This window comes from Heptranchias perlo, chromosome 9 (assembly GCF_035084215.1).
Source record: "Heptranchias perlo isolate sHepPer1 chromosome 9, sHepPer1.hap1, whole genome shotgun sequence".
Classification (NCBI taxonomy): Eukaryota; Metazoa; Chordata; class Chondrichthyes; order Hexanchiformes; family Hexanchidae; genus Heptranchias; species Heptranchias perlo.
Window position 1 is genome coordinate 25,512,430 of NC_090333.1, and position 24,663 is coordinate 25,537,092.

Below are 24,663 nucleotides of genomic sequence, written 5' to 3' on the forward strand. Positions count from 1 at the left end.
CACTGGGCATTAGCCTTACCCTCCTCCAGATAGTTTGGCTTGAATTGGGAACTCACCATGTGAAGAATCAGGGGCGTGATCTGATGTCCTACCACTCATTGACCATGGTGGAGCATCAAGTACTCCCAGGACAGGTACAGCATGGGTTATGTGCAGGATAAAACTCTACTGTGCCGAGGCACCGTTCCTTTACCCCAACCTCAAAAGGGCATCCTCACTGCACACCATTGTGAATTTTTCCCATTTTGCACATCATCCCTTGTTGTGGCCTGTCTGAGCAGGAGTGTTTACTTAGTATCAATTAATGCCAAACAATGGAGTCTTGGGTTGTGGATTCACCTGATGACTTGGAGCTGGGTCGATCCTGATTCAAATTCATTTTAGTTAGGATCCTTGCAGTGAGGAGAGAGGATTTTTTTCATCTGCTCTCTCTGGGCAGGATTCAAACAGGGTGAAAGAGTGTTCTAATTCACCTCGTCATGCATTTATCAGCGATTCAGTTTCCTATACTGTTGGTCCCATTTTCCACAGGCTTGTGTGTTTCTTTTTATTTGAGGTTATTTCTTATATTTTCAAAATAAGCCTGAGGCAGTCTTAATTCAATTCCTCATGCCCATAATTTGGCAACAAGAACAACAATAAGTCTAGAGAGAGAAAAGGCCATTCAGTACATCAGGTCCACACAATACATGAGGCCATATATAATTATTCTATCATAGTGGGACAATTTTCACTTCTATCGCCTAGGTAACGGCCTCAAAATGGGGTGGGTAACTTTACCGCCCCGCTAACACCGACCTGGAGGGCTGGCAACAATTTGAAAGGGGCCTACCACCGGGTGCCCAAAGTGCCCGCCTGTCTCAGGTAGTATCCCTTTTCAATATGCAAATTGGGGACCCACGACCCCAATTTCCATTTTAGGTCCGAAGTGGTCGGAGCGTGCACCGTGCAGACTCTGACCAGTTCCACGGGCGATGGAGCCGAAGAGACCCAGCCAAGATAGGTTTGGAATTATTTTTGTGGGGCCTGGAGGAGTCCACAAAAATAATTTGGACCACCACCGCCCTGGATGCTCCACCCTCCGTCATTGCGACACCCGTATCTACCTCGCTGGTGGGCAGGATAGCCCGATGGTGGGAGGCTGCAATCCGGCAAAGCTGTATCGGTGTGCCCATTTGGCGCTCTGCAGCTCGCTGGCACGATGTTAATGAGGCCAGTGCCTCAAAATTGAAGCCGTTTCTTCGCTGTGGGTACGGGCAATCGCATTGTGTTTCCGCCCGCCTCTGCCCCTGCCTCAGCTCATCTGCTGCTGAAACCCTCATCCATGCCTTTGTTGCCTCTGGGCTTGACTATTCCAATGCTCTCCTGGCCGGCCTCCCATCTTTCATCCTCCATAAACTTGAGCTCATCCAAAACTCTCCTGTCCGGATCCTAACTTGCACCAAGTCCCGTTCACTCATCACCCCTGTGCTCGCTGACCTACATTGGCTCCTGGTCTGGGAACGCCTCGATTTTAAAATTCTCATCCTTGTTTTCAAATTCCTCCATGGCCTTGCCGCTCCCTATCTCTCTAACCTCCTCCAGCCCTACAACCTTCCGAGGTCTCTGTGCTCCTCCAATTCTTGCCTCTTGCGCATCGCCGATTTTAATCGCTCCACCATTGGCAGCAGTGGCTTCGGCTGCCTAGGCCCTAAGCTCTGGAATTCCATCCCTAAACCTCTCTGCCTCTAAACATCTCTCTCCTCCTTTAAGACGCTCCTTAAAACCTACCTCTTTGACCAAGTTTTTGGTCACCTGTCCTAATATCTCCTTATATGGCTCGGTGTTGAATTTTGTTTGATAATCGCTCCTGTGAAGCGCCTTGGGACGTTTTACTGCACTAAAGGCTCTATATAAATGCAAGTTGTTGTCGTTTGATTTATTATAAAATGGGTAATCGTATCAGCAAAGTTGAAAGAGCAACAGTATAATTTAAGTCAGTTTCACTATTAGAATCTTTGAAGCCATTCCAAACGTCTGGTTTCCGTTCATACCTGCACATTCTTCTCTGTTGTAAGTTCTGTAAATGGAGCGCTGTTGGATGATGCAATTGATGACTCAATTACATTGTGTCGACATTTATATGGTATCAGAAACTTCAACACGGGAGCTTGTATCTAGCACCAGCACACTGGGAAAATCAGGGAGTGAGTCATCCCTCGGCTGTTGCTGCTTGCCTCATAGAAGCTGGCTTAGAGCAGCATTTGCAGAGACCCAATAACAGGTTGGGTGCCTGCCCTCTTAGCCATGAAGCAACCAGCCTGAGGACAGAGAGAAACAATGAGCAGAATTAGGACAGGAGAAAATTTAGCATGATGTGAGGTAAATATACCCCCTGTAACCAGCAGGGCAGTGTTTGGGTTTGCGTTTAAAATAGGCAATTTGTGACTGTTCCAAAAATTAAGACATTTCCTGTATGGTGACACCATCACTTGTAGTGGAGATCCCAGGATCATGAGAATCCAACACAATTCCATTTTTGTCCTTGTTGCAGAGGGATTGGTTTGCTGCAATGCACTGCATCATCTAAACAAACTCAGCTGTGTAATGTGTATCCATACTGTACTTTCAAATGTAGAGAAGCCAAGGTACTGTACTAATTTGATATTCCACCTTCTACAGATGAGACTACAACTTCAGACAGACCTGCAGAACTTGCAGACGATCTGCGAAGCCGCTATGAGCGATCTCCAGGGGGTTCACATCAAGGCACAAAACCATCAAACGGCTCACGCAGAAATAGGCAGAGAGGAGCCAGAAAATCGAACAGGGGCAATCAAGGATGCCATATCAATAGCCTGAGGGTCAAAGTTGGAGACCTGGGGCTCGGTTATAAATCAGATGAGATTGTACTGTTCAAATATTGCAGTGGAAATTGCCCGCGTTCCAGGTCAAACTATGACCTAACATTGTCCAAACTGCTCAAACAAAATGGGATCCTTTCTGGTAGTAATGCGAAGGTGATCAGCCACTCATGCTGCAGACCAAGCAAGTATGAAGATGTAACCTTTCTGGATGTGCAAAATCAGTGGCAGAGAGTCAAGAGGCTCTCTGCAGCTGAATGCATGTGTATGGGATGATGGACTACATATCATCAGGGACTATGCGTTTGCTTTGATGTAAAGGAACAATGTACCAGGCAAGGTACCAAGGCTGTACAACACTCTCTTTTGGAGATAACAAGATGGCGCCTACATTTGGGCATTAGGAGGGGTGGGGGTGGGGGGTGGGGTGGGGTCTGTACTTCAATTTGATTGAGACAAAGCGGTAACTGATTGGAATCAGTTGGACAATAAACCAGACTTTTTTCTGGCCTGTGCTGCTCCTTTTTTGAAAGTTCTCTAAATCAACCAAAAGGAATCTGATATTCAATCTGTTTTCTGGTCTTAAGGTAAACAGTGACTTGGGACTTCCATCAGTTCAGGAGTACATGACATCCCTCAGGTGAAAACACTGCCAAGAGTTCTCCATGTTAGGATGACAGGAACGCACCTGGATTTTTTTTTTTGAGAGGAATACATCAAGTTTTATATTGACTGGAGCTATTGTGACAAAAAAAAACTTTCTGCAAAGAGTTTTTGTTGGAAGAATGACATGGAGCTCTTCAAAATAAACATATCAATGTAGAGCTTTCCAAAAGGAATATGCAAAGTCACACTAAAGATGCATGGAGTGTTATAAAGAGTTCTTCAAAAGAAATTACATGGAACTATCCTCAAGGAAAGCATATTTTTATAATAAATATCATGTAGTCAAAAAACATTCAGTTCTTCAACAAGAATTCGCAAAATAATCCCAAGAATGGAGCTGAGGAGGAGGCACTCAATTTTATCTGCAAAGAACAAAATGACTTTAGCTGAATGAATGCCCAAGACTTACCTTAATGGAATGCATTGAGTGTTGAAAATCGAGAAAGCACAATTACCTCTATGAAACTGTGCTGAACTCTCAAAAGGAAGAATCTGCAGGGCTCTCGAACTTCTTACTGAGGAAAAACACATGAAATTGTAAAATCAGGAGTTCACAGAAAGGAATATATGGCATTATCTCACAGGAGCAGAGAATGTTCCAGAGCAGTGGTCCCCCATCTTTAGCCTGTGTTTGGATCTAGCTCTTGTGTACTCATCTGTAGCCAGTAATGTTCCTTTTAACAAGAGTGGAAGTATATGCATGTGTGCATACGTATGTATTTATATTACATACAAAATTTACCAAAGCGCCCTGGTTATTGGTTTGTTAGTTTCTTAGCTCCTTTCCCACCAGCTTAAGAGGTTGGAAGTCCTGTTAATTCTCCAAAAGTATCCAAAGAGCTCACTGTCCAGGTGCAAAACCAGGATTTTTCTCCATCTGAGGGGTAGAAGATGGGTCATTCAGGCTCATGGTATACAGGGAACATTAGGAGGGATGCATATGACACTGAACTCTGTAATATTGCATCTCATGCATTATATGGAGAGATGCACCTTAATGCAGTTCATTCATTGCTTAGCGTCCGTCCAACATCATATTAACTGTATAGCTGCTTGTCAATGCAATGACGATCTACCTTGTCAAATAATAGCTATGGTAAATATATTACAAGGTATGCAATGTACATAGAAACAAAGAGGGGGTCAACTGGTACCAGATGTTATCAAATAACTGAAAAGAAACATTAGTTTTGGCCAGGCTCATTTCCCTTTCAAGTTAAATTATTGTGTGTGCATGTGGCAATGCCAATAATTTTTAATTGGAAGAGAGAAAAGCACTGATATAGACTGCTTATGCACCGAATTAAAACAGCTGGTAAAAATATTTAAGAAAAAATGGTTGTAAAATATTATTATACTGAAGTGTTCTGGTGCTTTGTAGTGGATTGCAGAAGGACCTAAACTCTCCCTCTTTCATCAAACACTGCAGGTAATAATGTACATGTGATTTTTCAAATAATAATCATTTTGTCACATCCCTTATAACAAATTGTCAAAGTTGCTTTGAAGTAAGATTGGAAAAAGCCAGCCTGATATGAAAAGGGAAAGGATTCATATACCTAAGGCTTTGAATCAATTTTACTAATGGCTGATGCTTATAATCTGCTAAAGAAGGCTGCTAAGGGTTTGAGGGGCCTATTTAGTTTGCAATAGCTTCTAACATATCATAATTCTTGCTTCACTCACCATTAATAAGCCACTGTTATTGGTACCCATGCAGGAACAGAGCCAGTTTGGGGATTGATGTTTAGGGGACAGCCAGAATGCTATTGATACTATATCAAGCTACAACATTATTCTGCGATACTCAACGTCTGCACTGCTCACCCTGAAATTTTTGACCTCTGACCCTTCTCGACCTAGTTTCATCACACATTTTTCTGGCCTTCTCCAAATTCACAACCATTGACCTATTTTGAGATCAGCTGACATATTCTGACCACAACATCTTCCATAGTGGTATTTTAACCTCAGAGCCTTCCTCTGTCTTATTCTTTGGAGATGCTAAAAATTCAATATTATTGGGTGGGACAGGCAGCTAAAGGAATTCAAAACTTACTCACAATCAATTGGTGTTGAGCTTAAACTAATTCCGAGAAGTTTCCCCAATTTTGCCTCACTTTATTTATAGCCTCAGGCTACTCCTATTACTTTCTATCTTCTTGGTCTCTGCTGTTTTGCACTCAGATCACAAGCCTTCCCCTGACCTATGTAGTTACATATTCTCGCTGTATTTCTATTTAAAGTTACATTGACTCAATTCTCTTGCAAAATACCAGTAGGTCACAATGTGACCCTTGAAACTAACAGTTAATGTAATTGTTCTAACCTCACTGTGTATGTTATAAACCATGACAGTACAGTGGAGTTCAATCAGCTGTGATACAATACACAGCTTTTGTGAATTACCACTCTTACTGTATTCTACAAGAAGCTATACATTATATTTAAAAATGGGTTTTGGGGAGATTTTTTTTCCCATTATGTTAACACAGATGGTGTTTTAGTTGATCCTTTTTAGACAGACAGTGTTCTGTTAGTTTCCTGAAGCTTTATATTATGATCAAAAATCTAAATCAAAGGCTGCAGGTTTGAATGGCTCGCATCCAAGAAAGTCGTTTTTCAAAAAGAGCAAAGGCATGTCCTTTCAGAGTGACAATGACAAGAACATAGATCACAAATAGAAGAAATGGCTATTACATTTAGTTTTTTCACCGATAGGTCTGGAATACAATACAACACAGACAAAGGAGATGGAAATCTCCCCTTTATTCCCCAGGTGTAGGGGTCACAGTGAAATGAACAGTCTGAACCTAGCTCCCGGTGGATATTACACCACAGCACCCTTTATTATCTTAATGGCGAGAAACTGGAAAGTACTGCAGTACAAAGGGATCTAGGGGTCCTAGTGCAAGAAAATCAAAAAGTTAGTATGCGGGTGCAGCAGGTGATCAAGAAGGCCAACGGAATGTTGGCGTTTATTGCTAGGGGGATAGAATATAAAAACAGGGAGGTATTGCTGCAGTTATATAAGGTATTGGTGAGACCGCACCTGGAATACTGCATACAGTTTTGGTGTCCATACTTAAGAAAAGACATACTTGCTCTCGAGGCAGTACAAAGAAGGTTCACTCGGTTAATCCCGGGGATGAGGGGGCGGACATATGAGGAGAGGTTGAGTAGATTGGGACTCTACTCATTGGAGTTCAGAAGAATGAGAGGCGATCTTATTGAAACATATAAGATTGTGAAGGGGCTTGATCGGGTGGATGCGGTAAGGATGTTCCCAAGGATGGGTGAAACTAGAACTAGGGGGCATAATCTTAGAATAAAGGGCTGCTCTTTCAAAACTGAGATGAGGAGAAACTTCTTCACTCAGAGGGTAGTAGGTCTGTGGAATTTGCTGCCCCAGAAAGCTGTGGAAGCTACATCATTAAATAAATTTAAAACAGAAATAGACAGTTTCCTAGAAGTAAAGGGAATTAGGGGTTACGGGGAGCGGGCAGGAAATTGGACATGAATTTAGATTTGAGGTTAGGATCAGATCAGCCATGATCTTATTGAATGGCGGAGCAGGCTCGAGGGGCCGATTGGCCTACTCCTGCTCCTATTTCTTATGTTCTTATGTTCACCCAACTGCTCTAATTTCTCACTCTCTAAAAGATCTTATTTTCGTGGGATGGCTGATGTGGGAAATGGAATCTTTTCCTCTGGGGTTGAGCTGGAGTAAAGACAAATAGTTAGCAGCAGACTATCAGGAGTTCTAAACTGCATTAAACCTGCACTGAGTGTGCTAATACTAACATTGGAATCAAAGAGGAAAAATGTTTCATTCTTTATTAATTTGTCCTTTACATACCTTAGAATAGGCTTACTGCCCATCAGGGAAAACATCACTGGGACAGTTTCCCTCCAAGAGTTTTATACTTTCTGATGTCATGCGAGAGTCAGATGATATTCTCCGACTTTTATCCACAGACCAGTCTTCAGTGCTTTTTTCTCCCCAGCTGGCCTCGCTATTGCGTGTCAATGGGAAAATTCCTGATTCTTTTTTTACTTTGTTAATTCCAACTTGTGAAGCTTTGGCATTATAGTTTTGTATGATACATCTTCACTCACTGAAAACTAATCTTTGGGACTGCTGTGTGCAGTCCAGATCTAAAAATAAACACAAACACTCCGCATCTAGCACTGAAGATTCCGAAGGATCTATCCATTTCTAGAACACTGGTTGAGGTGGATTGTACATCATTTCTCATGAAGGGACAAGACATTGGGGAATATTTCCACTGTTTCTATATGTAACATCATAAACCCATTTAAAAAGAGCTGCTTTATGATTTTGTTGCAAATAGCAGACAGAGGAAATCTTCCCCATGGATCTCTTCCATGACGTGGTAGTTTTTCTTCAGCTCTTGGCTTAATCCTTTTGTGTCAGCAGATTCTGAGGAGGCTCCAGTATTATATGCTAAGTAGAAGTTATTCATTTTATGGCATCAGGACAATGTCCTTATTTTCATAAAATGAGATGTTCCAACAGCATGTTTTATTTGTGACATTTGTTTGATGTTTCATTTTAGGATTTGCTAGAGTTAAAAGTCTTTCAACCCCTATTCCCTTCCCCACAATCCTTGTCCACTGTCCTAAAAAGACAAAAGAATGGATAGCTGGATGAAGGAAAAGGAGATAAAGGGGTTTTTGAACAGACCAGGTAAGTGTGATTAACAAAGAAAGAACTTGTATTTCTAACGCGCTCTTCATGACCTCAGGACATCCCAAAGTGCTTTACAGCTAATGAAGTATGTTTGAAGTGTAGCCACTGTTGTAATCTAGAGAAATGCAGCAGCCAATTTGCGCACAGCAAAGTCCCACAAACAGCAATGAGATAAACGACCAGATAATCTATATTAGTAATGTTGGTGGAGGGATAAGTACTGTCCAAGACATGGGGAGAACTCCCTTCCTCTTCTTCGAATAGTGCCTTGGTATCTTTTATCATTCACCTTAGAGGGCAGATGGACCTAGGTTTAAATCTCATCTTAAGGATGGAGTAAGACTATTTGTTCGTGTGGAGAGTAAACATTGACACAGACTAGTTGGGCCAAATGACCTGTTTCTGTGTTGTACCTTCTATGTATTTCTTTCTAGAACAGTTTCTCCAAGGACCTTCCACAGATGGTTCAATTTCCAAAGATGGTGGGCTGAAGAGGCTTACGCTGTTCCCTTTAGGGGTAGATACATTTTTAGCGCTCAAAAAATCTGCTACTCTAATTACATAAAATGCTAAGTAGAAATTATTCACTTTATGGCATGACAATAACGTTACAGCCATAAAATGAGATACTCCAATATCTTGCTTTATATGTGACATTTTTTGATTGTAGTCACAAACCTAATTCCATTAGTCTCCATTTAGTATCCATTGTGGCTATCCATTCCCTTGATGACAGGGGTTGGAAGAAAATTGCTCATTTCATTTAGGGCTAATCCTAGCAACAAGCAATGTATCTTTTAGATGGACTGTGGAATGTGTATCTTTATTATGAATTGGTTGGTCAGCAACCAACAGACAAATTACCTGGTCTACTGTCACCTCAGCAGTGAGCATAAGAGAGTTTTTGTAAACTCCATTTGAAGTAAAGTAGCCATGTGGGATAATCCTCACACTTTTACCAAACACCATCATTCGTTTCCAACACAATACTGCTTTTTGCATGTTGGTCCTTAATGCAGGCATAAATTAACTCACTCTGTTTTTCTTTGCAATTATTGTGGCGTGCTTCTAAAGTACAAGGAGAATGAGTGAATGAGGAAGATAGTATGGTCTTCTTCATATTTTGAATGTAGTCAATTGTCCATATAAATACTGTGCCCCTAACTTTTTCACCCCACTCTTTATGACTACGATTTGGAGTGTTTTATGTTATTAATTTTCAAATTGTTTCCTCTGCCGTGTAAGAGTAACTTGCAGTGCAAGTTGCCTAGTCAAAAAGAAATGGAGACTGGTCTGTAGGTGAATATTTTATGCAATGTGAGAATGGGAAAAGAAAGACTTGCATTTATATAGTGCCTTATTATGTCTCTCAGAAACATCTCAAAGTCCGTCACATACAATGAATTATTTGCGGCGTGCAGTATAGGCAAACGTGGCAGCTACTTTGCATACAGCAAGATTCCACAAACATCAATCGGGTAAAGATTACAAGATTCTCACGTCAGACAATATAAAGCTTGTGGAGCTACACTGTCCCGATAATTTTTTCCCGCCCTCCTGATAGCAAATGGATCCCTCTGAAAATAAGAAAATAAACTACAATTAAGAAATGAGGAAGGGCAGACCGAATGTAGGCAACCTTACTTTCCCCAGTACTGTACTCCCATTTTTTTATTTGATGAGAGCACAAAATCTATTACCTCCCTTCACCCACCCCCCCCTTCAAAAAAAGGGTTTATAGGAAGGAAAATCCTGAATGAGATACAAATGTATTATAACGTTATGTTCAGTCTTCTGAAACCTCTACGATGCTCTGTGACTCAGTATTAAGTATTATCTTAACAAAATATCAGTTGAGAAAATATATGTTGCAAAGCAGGCCACTCAGAGAAACTTCAACAACAAAGTCCCATCAGTGTTCTTGGTGTTAAGCAACTCTGCTTTTTAAAGAGTCCAGTGCAGTCACATTAGAGACAGTTGGAATTGCTGTTCATTTAAAAACTGAAACATATTGCAGCCTGATTGGATCAAAGGAATAATTGAAAAATACAAAGGTCCAAAGACTGACATGTAACTCAGTAATCTGACCACGTCACAAGACAGCTTGATCAATGCTTTCACTTTACACAGAATATGACATTGATGGGGAAATCTCTGATCTCAAAACGATTCTAGTCCAGCTGGTCTTTATAGGAGTGAAGGAAATCAAATTTCCTCTAATCTGCAACATACATTGAGGATTAAATTTAACTTTGGCGGTAACGCAAAATGGGTGGCAGCGGATTGGCCGCCCGTTATACTCTCAACCAATTTTCCTTTCCGTTAAGGTGTATATCGGGCGGCCGATCCGCTATTGCCCGTTTTGCACTGCCGCCGAAGTTGAATTTCACCCCCAATTAATTTAATACAAAGTATATTTATCCCATGAATGCAATTGGTACCAAAGTTCAGTGATGTGACATTTACCAAAGGGAATTCTCATTTACTGGTCTGTTTGAAAAACGTGACTAAAAATTTTTCTTTACCCATTTGATTTCTCCCTCCTCACTGCAGCGAGACTCCTGTTTCAAATCCTCTGCCAGTACTAGTTTGTAATGGGTGTGAGCAGGTGTACAAAAGGAGATTGGGTGACTCAGCTTCAAATGTATTTCTCTCTCTCAATTTATGGAGAAGCACCTTACCTCTGCTTGCCCTGAAGGCAAAATTGGGACTTTGAACTCAATGCGTGGTTGGGGGAGGGGGATCAGCGCCTTACCCACCACACCAATATACCCCGCCACCAGACAGTCATTGAATCCATGAAATAGCTACCCTGCTCCCCATCTTCAATAAATGGAATATTGTACCATGGATGGACTGTGACACATGTACACTAAAGACTGGTAACAGACTTGTGTTTGCACATTAGTGCGTTTAAAGGGTCTGTCAGACAAAAGTAGTATTTTAGCACATTTTTGATCTTTGGTCATTGGGGAGGATGTGTGCAGATGAAACAGATTAAACTTGGAATCCAACACTAAAGCTCTGGGATCAACTCTACACCGCAAAGACTTTCAAATAGTTTTCAGCTCACACTCAACAGAAGAGGATTTTTTTTTAAAAAAAGGTTCCATTGAAGTGAACAGTTTATGGAAAACATTAAGGCAAAAGGCCACCAACCAATTCGCTCACATGAACACATGGTTCTAACAGATGTCTTGAGCGCAAGCCAGCCATGTTGGATGCTATGCATCTCTATGCATTAAAGAAACTTATTAGGCAAAGTATTTATTATAGTTAAGTTATTTATTTATTTTTTATCAACCTCATCCTTTTCAGATATAAGATCCTATTTATTTGAAGTGAAATATGGGGCCATGTCTCTGACAGCTTTTTTTTAATATTGTAATTTAATCTCAACCATGCAGAATGTCAACACAAAACCTCTGTAAAACAAAAAGCTTTTCCAATGCAGTATTTTAAGATATTTTAAATAAATTTTGTGATACAATACACAGAGTTTGGTTGTTCTCATTATTTCTGTCGAGTGGGGTGAAATGAATAGTTCAGATCCAATTCACTCCATTAATGGGAAAACCTTCGGAGACTGGGGAGAGTCATTGAGTTTGAACAATGTGGCACCCAGGATTGAATCCAGTCCATGCTGATGGTGTAAAAGCCTTCTTTGTCTGCCAGCTTTCAGTGTTCTAAGAGAAATAACTCTGGGAATCTTGACTTAATTTCCAGTGGATGCAAGTCTGATAATTTAGAAAAATTGGAAAATGAGGCCAAAAATGTTTGTATGGAAATGGAAGTACTATACATTTCTGCAGTAGTTATTCCTATGAAGCTAGACTTAAGACACATTGTGAGGCAGTGTAAAGGAAGCTTTCTCCTGCATCTAGATCTTGACCTGGACAAGTGCTAATTGCTGAGACTGAGTTTTAAAAAAAAACTTATATAACACCTTATCATATCCTCAGCATGTCCCAGTCACTTTTAAAGTACAATCACTGGTGTTTTATAGCCAAACACAGCAGCTGTCAATTTACACATAGCAAGATCCCACAGACAGCAAATGCGATGTTAATCCATTATGGTGGTGTGGTTGAGAGACAAATGTTCACCAGGACACCACAATATTTTTCTTCAAAGAGTACCACAGGATCTTTTATATTCACCTAAACAGGCAAGACCTTGGTTTACAATCTCATCTCAAGGAGACAACACCTTCAACAATGTATTACTCCCTCACTAATGCACTGAAGTGTCATCATAGATTATGTACTTAGATGGTAAAGTAAGGCTTGAACCCACAACTTTCTGATTCATAGGCAAGAATGTTATCAACTGAGCCAAGCTGACACTTTGGGTAGTAGTAGAAAATATTCCATTGCCAACACTTGCACTTCTCACCTCAATGTAGGAGAGAAAAAAAGGTCAACTCTTGGCAGCTGTAAAATTATGTTTATTATGAAGATTAAAAAGTTCTTTGAGAATAACAATCCCAGTCATGTTTTGGGCTCATTTCCAAAGTAAGACTATAGGAATGTACAGAAATGGAAAGGACTGTTGCAATCCATCTAGGTGGTTCTAGTTTATGTTAGTTTTTTTGAAGCATATATGCTGAGGAGGCAGATAGAATAAGTCGTAAAAATCTTGATTCTTTCAACTATGGTGATGGGCAGGTGGCCTACTTCAGGTTATCTATCAATATTTATTGGGGCCCACAGTGACTTTCCCTCCCCTTATGGGATAATCACCTATCCTGGTCTGCCTTTTACCAAACAAATATATTAACATAACACTTTTTTCAGTCCACGCAGTTCCCCGGTACCATGCTGCCAGTCCATACGTTCCCCCATATAATGTATGACTCAGTGTATACTTTTCCCCTTTGTAACACTGTTCAGGTTTATATAACGTTGCTGTGTAATGCACAATTCAACAGCCCATGTATAACACATCGGTCGGTGCCTACTGCCACCCAAGTAACAGGCGATTCTCCTGAAGCAGACATCTACAATGAGTGCTTCTCATGTTCTCAGTGTGTGACTTCAAACTTGGGTGTTAGTGACAAGAATTATTCTGGGTGATGTTTTAGTGTACAGTGTATCTTCTTGTTTGTGTCATTGTGTTTATTTGGGCCCATTATCCTCATCAAGATCTTTAACAACAAAATGAATCAAAATATAACACAAAACAAAAATAAACTTCAGATGAGCCAGAGTTAGAATTGTCAAATGCAGAACTGTCCGTGTGCAGTACTGCAGATGCATCAGAAGCGAATGACCTGGATTATCGGACACTGAGGCGTAGGCCTATTCTGCACCTGTTGGCAGAGCATGTGGTGCTAAGGACTTGTGCACCTGATGTGCTAGGCTTATAAGGACCCTGAATATTTCTCAAATGAAGTGATAGTCCCTTAATGCATTCAAAGTGTCTTTGAGTAGCACTCCAGTCACTCACTGTTCATATAAACTGGGCAATGACTGGTAGGCCCATTGAGCCAAGTTGGGTCCTCTTCTTAAAGCGAAGTCTGCTTGGCAGTTTTTAGAATTAAGTTCCTACAAAGTCATATAGTGATTTGTCAGTTTATGTACCGTTTCTTTTGTTTTTAGAAGCAATTCTTACCATGTTAAAGCCATAACCCATCTGTACTATAATTGTACAGAACCTTAGTAGCAACCATGGGTATCTCACTGGGCACATCATGCTTTATGCTGGTTCAGGAGGATCTGAGGAGGCACGCAATACGGGTAGACACTGGAGATGTTGCTGCCCTTACCCTGCGACCCATGCATACAGGGCAAGGCAATCATGCCTAGATATGTCCGAGGAGATCTGCTTTTGAAATGACGATTCACAAGGGGAGGCCTGGACTGACTCCTGGACATAGATCTCAAAATTACATTGGAAAAAGGCTCCCCGCAGGATCTAATGGGCAAGAGTGCATGCACATTCATATGGCCCAGCTGAGCATTGGAAAGGAGGTGAACAGTTGTCAGATTCATGGTTTCTCTATAATGCTAATTCAAGCTTACAGTGAGGTGTTGTTGACACACATTGTAAGGCAATAATGCAAAAGTAGGCAAAGTGCGAGCACACTTACCTTGCTAATCTTTCAGAGACAAGCAAATTTCTTCCTCATCTGCCCTCAAGATCGGGAGCATGTGAGACTGAATTCACTCTGCCTGCAACCAATATCCAGGCTGTTCTGGCACTTCTGCTAATTGTAGGGTAAATAGGAGCATTCTTCTGTGGAAGACCTCCTGCAGTAGGACATCTAAAGCTGTATCTTTAGATATGGATGCCACTTCTCCTGTTTCAGTAGCAGAACAGCTTTAAGGGCATCTAGCCCTTTAAGATCTGCGAGCACCAGATAACCTGAACCTTGAGCCCATTGTGCTCTCAATGCATCATCAGAAGTGTGTATAGTAGTACTGTTAAATTATGTTAATTAGCTGAGCTTGCTTTATAGTGGGAGGTAAGCTAACAACACTGGAAAAGTTCCAATTCCACTGAAGAAGCCAAGTTATTGACATTCATTGTAACCCCTCCCCCTCAATCAGTCCTGTTAAAAGAACCACCACTGCAAGTGGAGAACAACCATGACAGGCAATGTGGGCAATGATGGTCTTCAAAGTGGTGGAGGACTTTACAGCACTTTAACCACTCGAAAATGATCACACCACGGAAAGTTAGATTAAATAACAATCTTATTGGGACTGCATTACAAATTCGAACACAATCTTGATCAAGTCATTTCGAACCATTTGAAGTTCTCTCCTGGAATGTTTGGCACGTTCGAACCCTTTCCTCCTTCCTTACAGATTGCACACAGGCTGTAAACTCACTGCATTCCAAATGTTATTGTTTGCTAAATCTGGAAGGAATTCATAGATGTCTCTGTTCATGCTGCCAATGCAAATAAAGTCACTTGTTAACAGAAGACCTTTTGTACCTGAGATATCGTTTGACTTTGTTGCTCAAATAAAAACTAGATCAAATAAGCAGTCGCCAGGTGTTCAAGAGAAGCAGAAAATCATGAGTGACGATCCACTCTAAAATGTAGAATCCTGGGTAGCACAGAGGTGTGTTGGCATTCTATCCCATTGAGTAGAAGGGGATATGGCTTCATGGTTGTAATTTGCTTTGAGCTTAGTTCCCAATCTCTAACATGGTATCAGAAAGGCAATGCGGTGTAATTTGCTCACAGAGGAGTGGACAAGACACTCCTGGTCTTGTGCATTTACAGTGGTTGACTTAAGAGCAGCACTGACAAAGACTTATGATCAAGATGGCTGCTTGCCCCCTCTGCATCTGGGATAGAGGGTAAAATACTTTAAAGAGCACCTTTAAAGGGTACATGAACTACTCATGTAAAAAGTGGGAGCAACATAATTTGGGCAATAAAATTTAAGGAATAACTTTTAATCCTTTGAAAAATAGCTACTGACTGTTAGAATTTACAAAGATTCTACTTACTTTGGGATTTATTTCAGCAGATGGAATTAGCTGTCACATGTTAACTGATGGTCTTGGTAAGCTTGTGAGCCTGAAAAGAAGGAATGAAAGCGATAAGAGTTCAGTGGAAGAAATCCTTTAAAATCCTTGATTCAGAATTTAACAAACATTTTAAAATACAGTCTCTTCACGTGCACAGATCCACCTTCTTTTAGCCGTTTAGTCATTTACGCTAACAGTTAAAGTAAGTCAGTATTGCTTGTTAAATATTTCTAGGATTTATGCATGCCCGTCACACCTGAGAATGTGTAAAGGAGTCAGATATTTATTGAGTGTTCAGCTTCACTTATCTTCTCTTTCCTTGAGGTACATGGACTGATGGCTGATTGGAGGCTCAGTAGGGAAGATAAGAATTATAGTGTCACTCCCAGGATAACCTCTGTCACTTATTTAGAGAATGCAATGTGAAGATTGTTGGATCTTTGACATGACAAAGTTGGTTACAGAGTGAATCCATCATCAAGTCCACTGTGGAGCGAATCTGCACACGTATCTCGAGCCACGCAAACTGCTGAGTGCGGTTATTTGCTATTGGGCATGTTTTCACCTGATCAAATCTGAACTGTCCAATCAATAATTCAGCACCAAAATGTGAACTGTGTGATTGAATCATTCAAACTTAAAAGGGCAAGATGATTCACCTGACTGCAGATTCGCTCTGCAGTGGACTTGATGATGGATTCACTCTAACCAACTTTGCCATGTCAACAAATCCAACAATCTTCACATTGCACCCTCTAAATAAGTGACAGAGGTTATCCTGGGAGTGACACTGCAAGAGATGTGTTGGTGTCATCACACCATTCAACTAAGATCAAGAAGTGAAAACTTTCAGAGTGGCAAGGTTTCTTGACAGGCTATTACAGGAACTGGTTTTAAGGGGGCTTCTCAACACGGACCTCAACAACACGACGAGATGGATGGATACAAAGGGCTCGATTTTCGCACCCCTGAGCGGGTGCGTTCGTGGTGGGGGAGCTGCGAAAATCGGGGATTCCCGGGGCGGGTCTGGAGCCCGGCTCCAACCCGCCCACTTCCGGGTTCCCCAGTGACGTGCTGACATGCGCGCGCAGCCCCCGCATGTGGGACTCCTGCCGGCAATTAAAGCCGGCAGGGTGCCACTTAAAGCAATTAAACAGGTACTTCAGGTCGTTTACAGACCTGATTGACCGGATATTTTAGGAGGGGTGGGATTTTGCAATGCACTGAGACTGTTTCCCGTACTGGGGGAAACACTCCCAGTTCAAATGGAGGTGTTGCAGCCATCAGCCTGTGGCAGCTGCAAAGGTCCATTTGACAGGTTGGGGGGGAGACCCTCACTCATTGCAGGAGGCCACTCTGTCACTTTGGAGAAAGTTTGGCCTCCACCACCCTCCTCCTAATAATCAAATTCACCAACTTGGAACCTCAACCCCGGTGTGCAGACACATTTACCTACCTTGCGGACCCCCTCAAACGTACATCTTCCGGATGGGGGCCGCCTTAGTTGCAGTCATGACCTCCTTGGAGGATGAACAGCATCACCAGCCTCGCCGGCCACACCATCCACCTCTGACACGTGGAACTCCACAACACAGAGCTGTGACACATCCACCTGCACAGCAGGAGGGAGGGCAACCGCAGAGAGAGATGCGTCGCAGAAGGCACTACCCTCGCCACAGGGTCTACAGACCGAGGCTCAGCTTCCTGGACCTCTCTGAGGGGCAGTGCATACGGAAGCTCGGAGTCAGTCGCCAGGTAGTCGCGGACATCTGCAGCCTCCTTAACGACGAGCTGCTCCCGGATGGACCGAGCAGCATCTTCTTACCTGTCGCTGTCAAAGTCACCACTGCCCTCAACTTCTTTGCCTCCGGATCCTTCCAGGGCGCCACCGGGGACATCACCGGGGTCTCCCAGTCGTCTGCACACAAGTGCATAAGGCAGGTCACCGACGGCTTGTTTCACAGGGCCTCGCACTATATCAACTTCCCCATGGACGACCTCAGCCAGATGGAGAGGGCAGTGGCTGTGGCTGGTTTCCCACGTGTGCAGGGTGTAATCGATTGCACCCATATAGCAATACGAGCACTTCCACAGGAAGGGCTATCACTCCATGAACACTCAGCTCATCTGTGACCACTGCAAGAGATTCCTTCACATGTGCGCCAGATACCCTGGCAGCTGCCACGATTCCTTCGTCCTCAGGGAGTCCACCGTGCCGCCCCTCTTCCACTCACCCAACACCCGCAAGGGCTGGCTCCTCGGGGACAAGGGATATCCCCTGCACACGTGGTTTATGACGCCTCTGAGGAACCCCACCACCGAGCCACAGCGTCGATATAACGACAGCCACATCGCTACCAGGTCTACAATTGAGCAGGCTATAGGGCTGCTCAAATGCGCATCAGGTGCCTTGGTCATTCCGGGGGAGCGCTTCAATACGCACCACACAGAGTGGGACACATTATGGTCGTCTGTTGTGCCCTGCACAACATGGCACAACAGAAAGGGGTGCCGTTGGAGGAGGCCCCATCCCCATCCACCACCCATATTGAGGACGAGGAGGAGGAGGCCGAGGAGGAGCAATAACCCATGGGCAGAACAGCGGCTCAACTGGCTGCTTGTGAGGTCAGGGAGTCACTGATATGTGAACGGTTCTCCCAACATCAGACTGTGTGAAGAGTCCAGTCATCATCACCTTGTCAGAGGAGCGGCCACACCAGCCACCTCCCCTGCCCCCTGCACAAAACAGTGGTGCAGCTACACCTACACCCACTGTAGAATGACCCAATGGGTGGCATCAAGTGTGCATGGTGAACCCCATGAAAGGGACCTATTCCACAAGCCAGTCAAGAATGGGCAAGACGTGGCAGTAGTGGTGATAGTAATAGGATTTATTGTGCATGGGGCAGCATTGCGGGTACTGGTTGAGAGGGGGGCAACGGGTGAGACGTGGGAGCGCTTTGAGTGGCGTCCCCACTTCCATGTCCCCTTTCACCATCATCCCTCTCCTGGCCCAGGCCCACATCACTCCTTCCACCCTGCTGGACGAGTTTGGAGGGGTTGTGTGAGGCCATGTAAGGCCACTTGTAAAGTATATGTCAGCCTGTTTAAGGCGGCAGAATGTTGCTCACCCTGAATCCGAACAGCCATTGTCAGGGCCTGAATGGACTCATTGTTGAGCCATGCTTGATGCTCGATGGAGGCTAGCCTTTCCTCCATCACAGACGTTCCCGCACCTACCCGCGAAACTATCTCAGAGATGCCTTCACGTCCCTGTGACACTATCTCGGAGATACCCTCCTGTACCCGTGCCACCATTCCCCTCATGCAGGAGTTGGACTCCTCCATCCTCTGCGCGATTGTGGAGAGTGCGCGTGGCATCTGTTCCAGCACCTCGGCAATGTGCTGCTGGCCCTCGATGACTTTCCTTTTTACGGCTGGCCCCCAGGGTTCAGCATCTGGGTCCAGCTGAGCAGAGCCTGGAGAAGAGTGCTTCCACCGATGCGGACTCTCCACGGCTGCCCCTGCCACCACGGTCTGCTTGTGCTCACATGTGTGTGGTGACTCACCATGTGCAAGCCTAACTAAGTGAGGACGGGGACCCACCGAGGTGTGTGTATCTGCGCTGGTGGATGCATGGCTCAGATGTGACGATGGACCCTCAGAGGCCGGCAGGTCCTTTGAGGAATCGCCCTCCACGGTCATGGCGCTCGCAGATGGGCCTGCAAGAGAACAGAAAGCAATATTAAGCATGTGGACAGATGTAGAGGTGCTGCAGATGCCAAGTGATGCTAAGATCATTCGCTATCATGAGTGCTGAGTGTTAGCTTTCTGTCACCTCGTTGGCCACCTCCAGCCAGGCCTTCTTCGTGGTGGAGGGAGGGCACTTCCTCCCATCGGATGGGAAAAGGATTTCCCTCCTCCTCCTCACCCCATCGAGCAGAACCTGGAGTGAGGAGTCCGAAAACCTTGGGGCAGCATTTCCTCTGGCCTGCTCCATGGTTCAAAATTGGTTGTTTGCTGCAGGAAGAGCATTGATGGACTGCCCCTTTAAATAGGGCTCCTCCAGCTGCCAGACTATGCTGCGCATGCGCAGTCCGCCCGCTGCGCAGCTTTCCAGCACGAAACCCGGAAGCGCAGGTAAGTGGCTCCAATTAGCCTGCAATTGCGTGCGGAGCACACTGATTTCACCAGGCGCGTTACCCACGCGGCCAGTCGACCCCCCGCTGCAAACCTGCCGCACTCTTAATTTCGGGCCCAATAACCTTTTCCCATTCTCACCTTATGCTTTTATTAGCTTTTCTCCTGCTACGTGAAGGTTCAATCCGATTATGAAGAAAGAGCTTGATTGATTTTATTCAAATCAGGTCAGTGTGGTGTGATGGTCTTTGGAACTGTACAGCACTTGTGACTGTGCATGATATCATTCACTGCTATCTTCAATGTTTGTAATGCCACTTGATTTATTTTTAGAGATTACTTCTGCCCTCCCCCTTTTATGTGCACCCTCCATATCATGACACTTCTTAAAAGTAGTTAACAACATGGTCAGACTAATTTTATAAGATCCCTTGGCACTTTAACTGTCAGCAGGAAGATATATTCACCTTGGAATTTAGATTTTTGGACTGGAATCAAAAATCTGGGTGTTTCCATGTATCTAAGAAAAGAAAAGCCGAGTGCAAACTCCTGGTTGCACCCTGTAGAGGTTGTGTTTGAACCTGAAAAGACTGTAGCAGTGTGACAGTGTGGTTGGTATCTATATCAATAGTGTGCATGCTTAGTGTCTCTGGATCAAAGCTGCAGAACTCATGGCAGGAATTTATTCTGTGTTATAATTTGGTACAGGTTATTTTCATGAATGTACGGTATTTTGTTTCATGGGTCCTGGGACTTACAAATCCTTGTGGTTCTGCAAATTACTTCTCCATCTACCCGCTGAAATGTTTCTGATGAAGGTTTAGACACTCAAAATGTCAATAACTTATCATTCCTCTTTACAGATTTTGACCAACCTTGTGCGTATTTCATTGCTCCAGATAATTTTGTCACACAGAGTACCATTAGCACTTCAGTTTCATGTTTCCTTTGGCTGAACTTAGCTCTTCAATGTCAGGTAATTGTGGAGTACAAATATTTTCAAGTGGATTTTGGGCTGTTTCATAAATATCCTGTCATTCGAAGACAGTTCAAAATATTTTCAATTTCCTCGCCTATTGAATATATCAGTGTTTTATATATCAGTATATTAATCTGATTCACTTCTTTCTTATATCAGCCTGAAGCATTCCTAAATCTTTCAAATCTTTATCCATCTTGGCCATTCTGTTGGCTTACTGAAATCAAACTGATCTGGCGGATTTATGGGTAAAGAAATCATTCCTCTGCATTTTTCAATCTCTCCTCCTACCGGGCTTCATCTGAACCATGCTGGGACCAGTGTTCTGGCAAACCAAATAACTAGGGCGGTAGAGAAGGCTTTAAACTAAATAGAGGGGGGGAGGGCTCATGTGGGGCAAAGTTTAGATTGATAAAGAGAAAAGACAAAGAAGTAGTACAGGAAAGTGATGGGGGTAATGATAAAGAGTGTGTCAGGAAGGGACAGAGTGTACAAACATAAGAGTGCGCTAGCAAATGGGGCCGGGGTAGGAAAGAATGGTAAAAAGACAAAATTAAAGGTTCTTTATCTGAATGCGCGCATTCGTAATAAGATAGATGAATTGACGGCACAAATAGAAACAAATGGGTCTGATCTCGTAGCCATTACAGAGACGTGGTTGCAAGGTGACCAAGATTGGGAGCTAAATATTCAGGGTTATTTAACATTTCGGAAGGATAGGAAAAAAGGTAAAGGTGGTGGGGTAGCTCTGTTAATAAAGGGTGAAATTGGTATAATAGTGAGAAATGATCTTGGCTCAGAAGATCAAGATATCGAATCAATTTGGGTGGAGGTAAGAAATAGCAAGGGAAAGAAATCACTGGTGGGAGTAGTATATAGGTCCCCTAACAGTAGCTACACTGTAGGGCAAAATATAAATCAGGAAATAAGGGGGGCTTGTAAAAAAGGTAATGCAATAATCATGGGCGATTTTAACTTTCACATAGATTGGACAAATCAAATTGGGAAAAATAGCCCTGAGGAGGAGTTCATAGAGTGTATTGGGGACTGTTTCTTAGACCAATATGTCAGGGAACCAACCAGGGAACAGGCCATTTTGGATCTGGTAATGGGTAACGAAACAGGATTAATTAATGATCTCAAAGTAAAGGATCCCTTAGGAAGCAATGATCATAACATGATAGAATTTCGCATCCAGTTTGAGAGCGAGGATCTTGGGTTTGAAACTACTGTATTAAACTTAAATAAGGACAATTATAAAGGAATGATGGCGGAATTGGCTAAAGTGGACTGGGTAAACAGATTAGATGGTATGATAGTGGATAAGCAGTGGCAAACATTTAAAAAGATATTTTATGACTCGTAACAAAAATATATCCCTGTTAGGAGGAAAGACTCCACAAAAAGGGTGAACCAATCATGGCTAACTCAGGAAGTCAAGGATGGTATCAGGTTAAAAGAAAAGGCATTCAACATGGCAAAGATTACTGGTAAGCCCGAAGATTGGGAAAACTTTAAAAAACTGTAAAGGATGACTAAAAGAATAATAAAGAGGGAGAAAATAAATTATGAGAGTAAACTAGCAAGAAATATAAAAACTGACAGTAAAAGCTTCCACAAGTATATAAAAAGGAAAAGGGTAGCTAAAATAAACATTGGTCTCTTAGAGGATGGGACTGGGGAAATAATAATGGAAAACAAGGAAATGGCAGAGGAATTGAACAGATATTTTGTATCTGTCTTCACAGTAGAAGACACTAATATATAATAAAAGTAGAAAATCAAGGGGCAAAGGGGAGGGAGGAACTAAAAACAATCACTATCACTAGAGGAAAAAGTACTAGGTAAACTAATGGGTCTAAAGGCTGACAAGTCTCCTGGACCTGATGGCTTGCATCTGAGGGTCTTAAAGGAAGTGGCTACAGAGATAGTGGATGCATTGGTTGTAATCTTCCAGAATTCACTAGATTCTGGAAAGGTCCCAGCAGATTGGAAAACCACAAACGTAACACCCCTATTCAAGAAGAGTGAGACAGAAAGCAGGTAACTATAGATCAGTTAGCCTAACATCTGTCATTGGGAAAATGCTAGAATCCATTATTAAGGAAGTAGTAGCAGGACATTTGGAGACTCATAATACAATCAAGTAGAGTCAACATGGTTTTATGAAGAGGAAATCGTGTCTGACAAATTTATTAGAGTTCTTTGAGGAAGTAACAGGCAGGGTGGATAAAGGGGAACCAATGGATGCAGTATATTTGGATTTCCAAAAGGCATTCGATAAGGTGCCATATAAAAGATTACTGCACAAGATAAGAGCTCATGGTGTTGGGGGCAATATTCTGGCATGGATAGAGGATTGGCTAACTAACAGAAAACAAAGAGTCGGGATAAAAGGGTCATTTTCAAAATGGCAACCTGTAACTAGTGGGGTGTCGCATGGCTCAGTGCTGGGGCCTCAACTATTTATAATATATATCAATGACTTGAATGAAGGAACAGAGTGTATTGTGGCCAAATTTGCTGATGATACAAAGAAAGGTGGAAAGGCAAGTTGCGATGAGGACACAAAGTGTCTGCAAAGGGATATTGACAGGTTAAGCGAATGGGCAAAAATTTGGCAGATGGAATATAATGTGGGAAAATGTGAAGTCATCCACTTTGGGAGGAAAAATAAAAAGGCAAAATATTATTTGAATGGAGAAATACTACAAAATACTGCGATACAGAGGGATCTGGGTGTCCTCGTACATGAAACACAAAAAGTCAACATACAGGTGCAGCAGGTAATCTGGAAGGCAAACGGAATATTGGCCTTTATTTCAAGAGGGATGGAGTATAAAACCAGGGAAGTCATGCTACAACTGTTCAGTGTGCTGGTGAGACCACACCTGGAGTACTGCGTACAGTTCTGGTGCTATTATTTAAGGAAGGACATACTTGCATTGGAGGCAGTTCAGAGAAGGTTCACCAGGTTGATTTGGGGTATGGAAGGGTTGTCTTATGAGGAAAGATTGAACAGGTTGGGTCTATACTCATGGGAGTTTAGAAGAATGAGAGGAGATCTTTTTGAAACATACAAGATTCTGAGGGGACTCGATAGGGTAGATGCTGAGAGGATGTTACCCCTCATGGGGGAATCTAAAACTAGGGGGCATAGTCTCAGAATAAGGGGTCACCCGTTTAAGACGGAAATGAGGAGGAATTTCTTCTCCTAGAGGGTTGTGAATCTTTGAAATTCTTTACCCCAAAAAGCTGTGGAGGCTGAGTCATTGAATACATTCAAGGCTGAGTTAGACAAATTTTTGATCAGCAAGGGAGTCAAAGGATATGGGGAAAGTGCAGGAAAGTGGAGTTGAGGTAAAAATCAGATCAGCCATGATCTGATTGAATGGCGGAGCAGGCATGAGGGGCCGAATGGCCTACTCCTGCTCCTATCTCTTATGGTCTTATAGACCTTGGGAGAGAAATCCCAAGGTGCTGTGGTATTGTCAGAAGTGCACGGGGCAAAACTTCTGCCTGTCACTTTCACCTGGCAGTGACCCCGTCACAAATCCCAGGGATAGGAGGTCACTTAAACAAATAATAGGGGTGGATACTGCAACAAGGGTCACCCCTAAGTGAATGCAGCTGAATCAGCTGATCCAAGAGGCGGAGCAAGAGGTTGGATCAGCCTGAAGATGAAGGTGAGCCCAGGATTCTGCAATGTATTTCCAAGTCAGCAGGGGCCATTGAGTGACAGCAGTTGATCCCTCTAGAATCGCTAACTGTTGGATGCTTCTGAGTTGCGGCCTTCACTGGGGCCGGAACAGAACCTATGCTTGATCACAGCA

At 43.0% G+C, this 24,663-nt stretch overlaps 1 protein-coding gene across 1 annotated transcript in view; it reads left to right on the plus strand.

Annotated features, from left to right (window-relative positions):
• The window catches only part of LOC137324975 (glial cell line-derived neurotrophic factor-like), a 78,896-nt gene extending 75,691 nt beyond the window's left edge, over positions 1-3,205 (plus strand). The window contains exon 4 of the mRNA XM_067989670.1: positions 2,662-3,205. Coding sequence (XP_067845771.1) covers positions 2,662-3,119 — 458 coding nt within the window. The 3' untranslated portion in view covers positions 3,120-3,205. The remainder of the gene's footprint in view (positions 1-2,661) is intronic.
• The last annotated feature ends 21,458 nt before the right edge of the window (positions 3,206-24,663 follow it).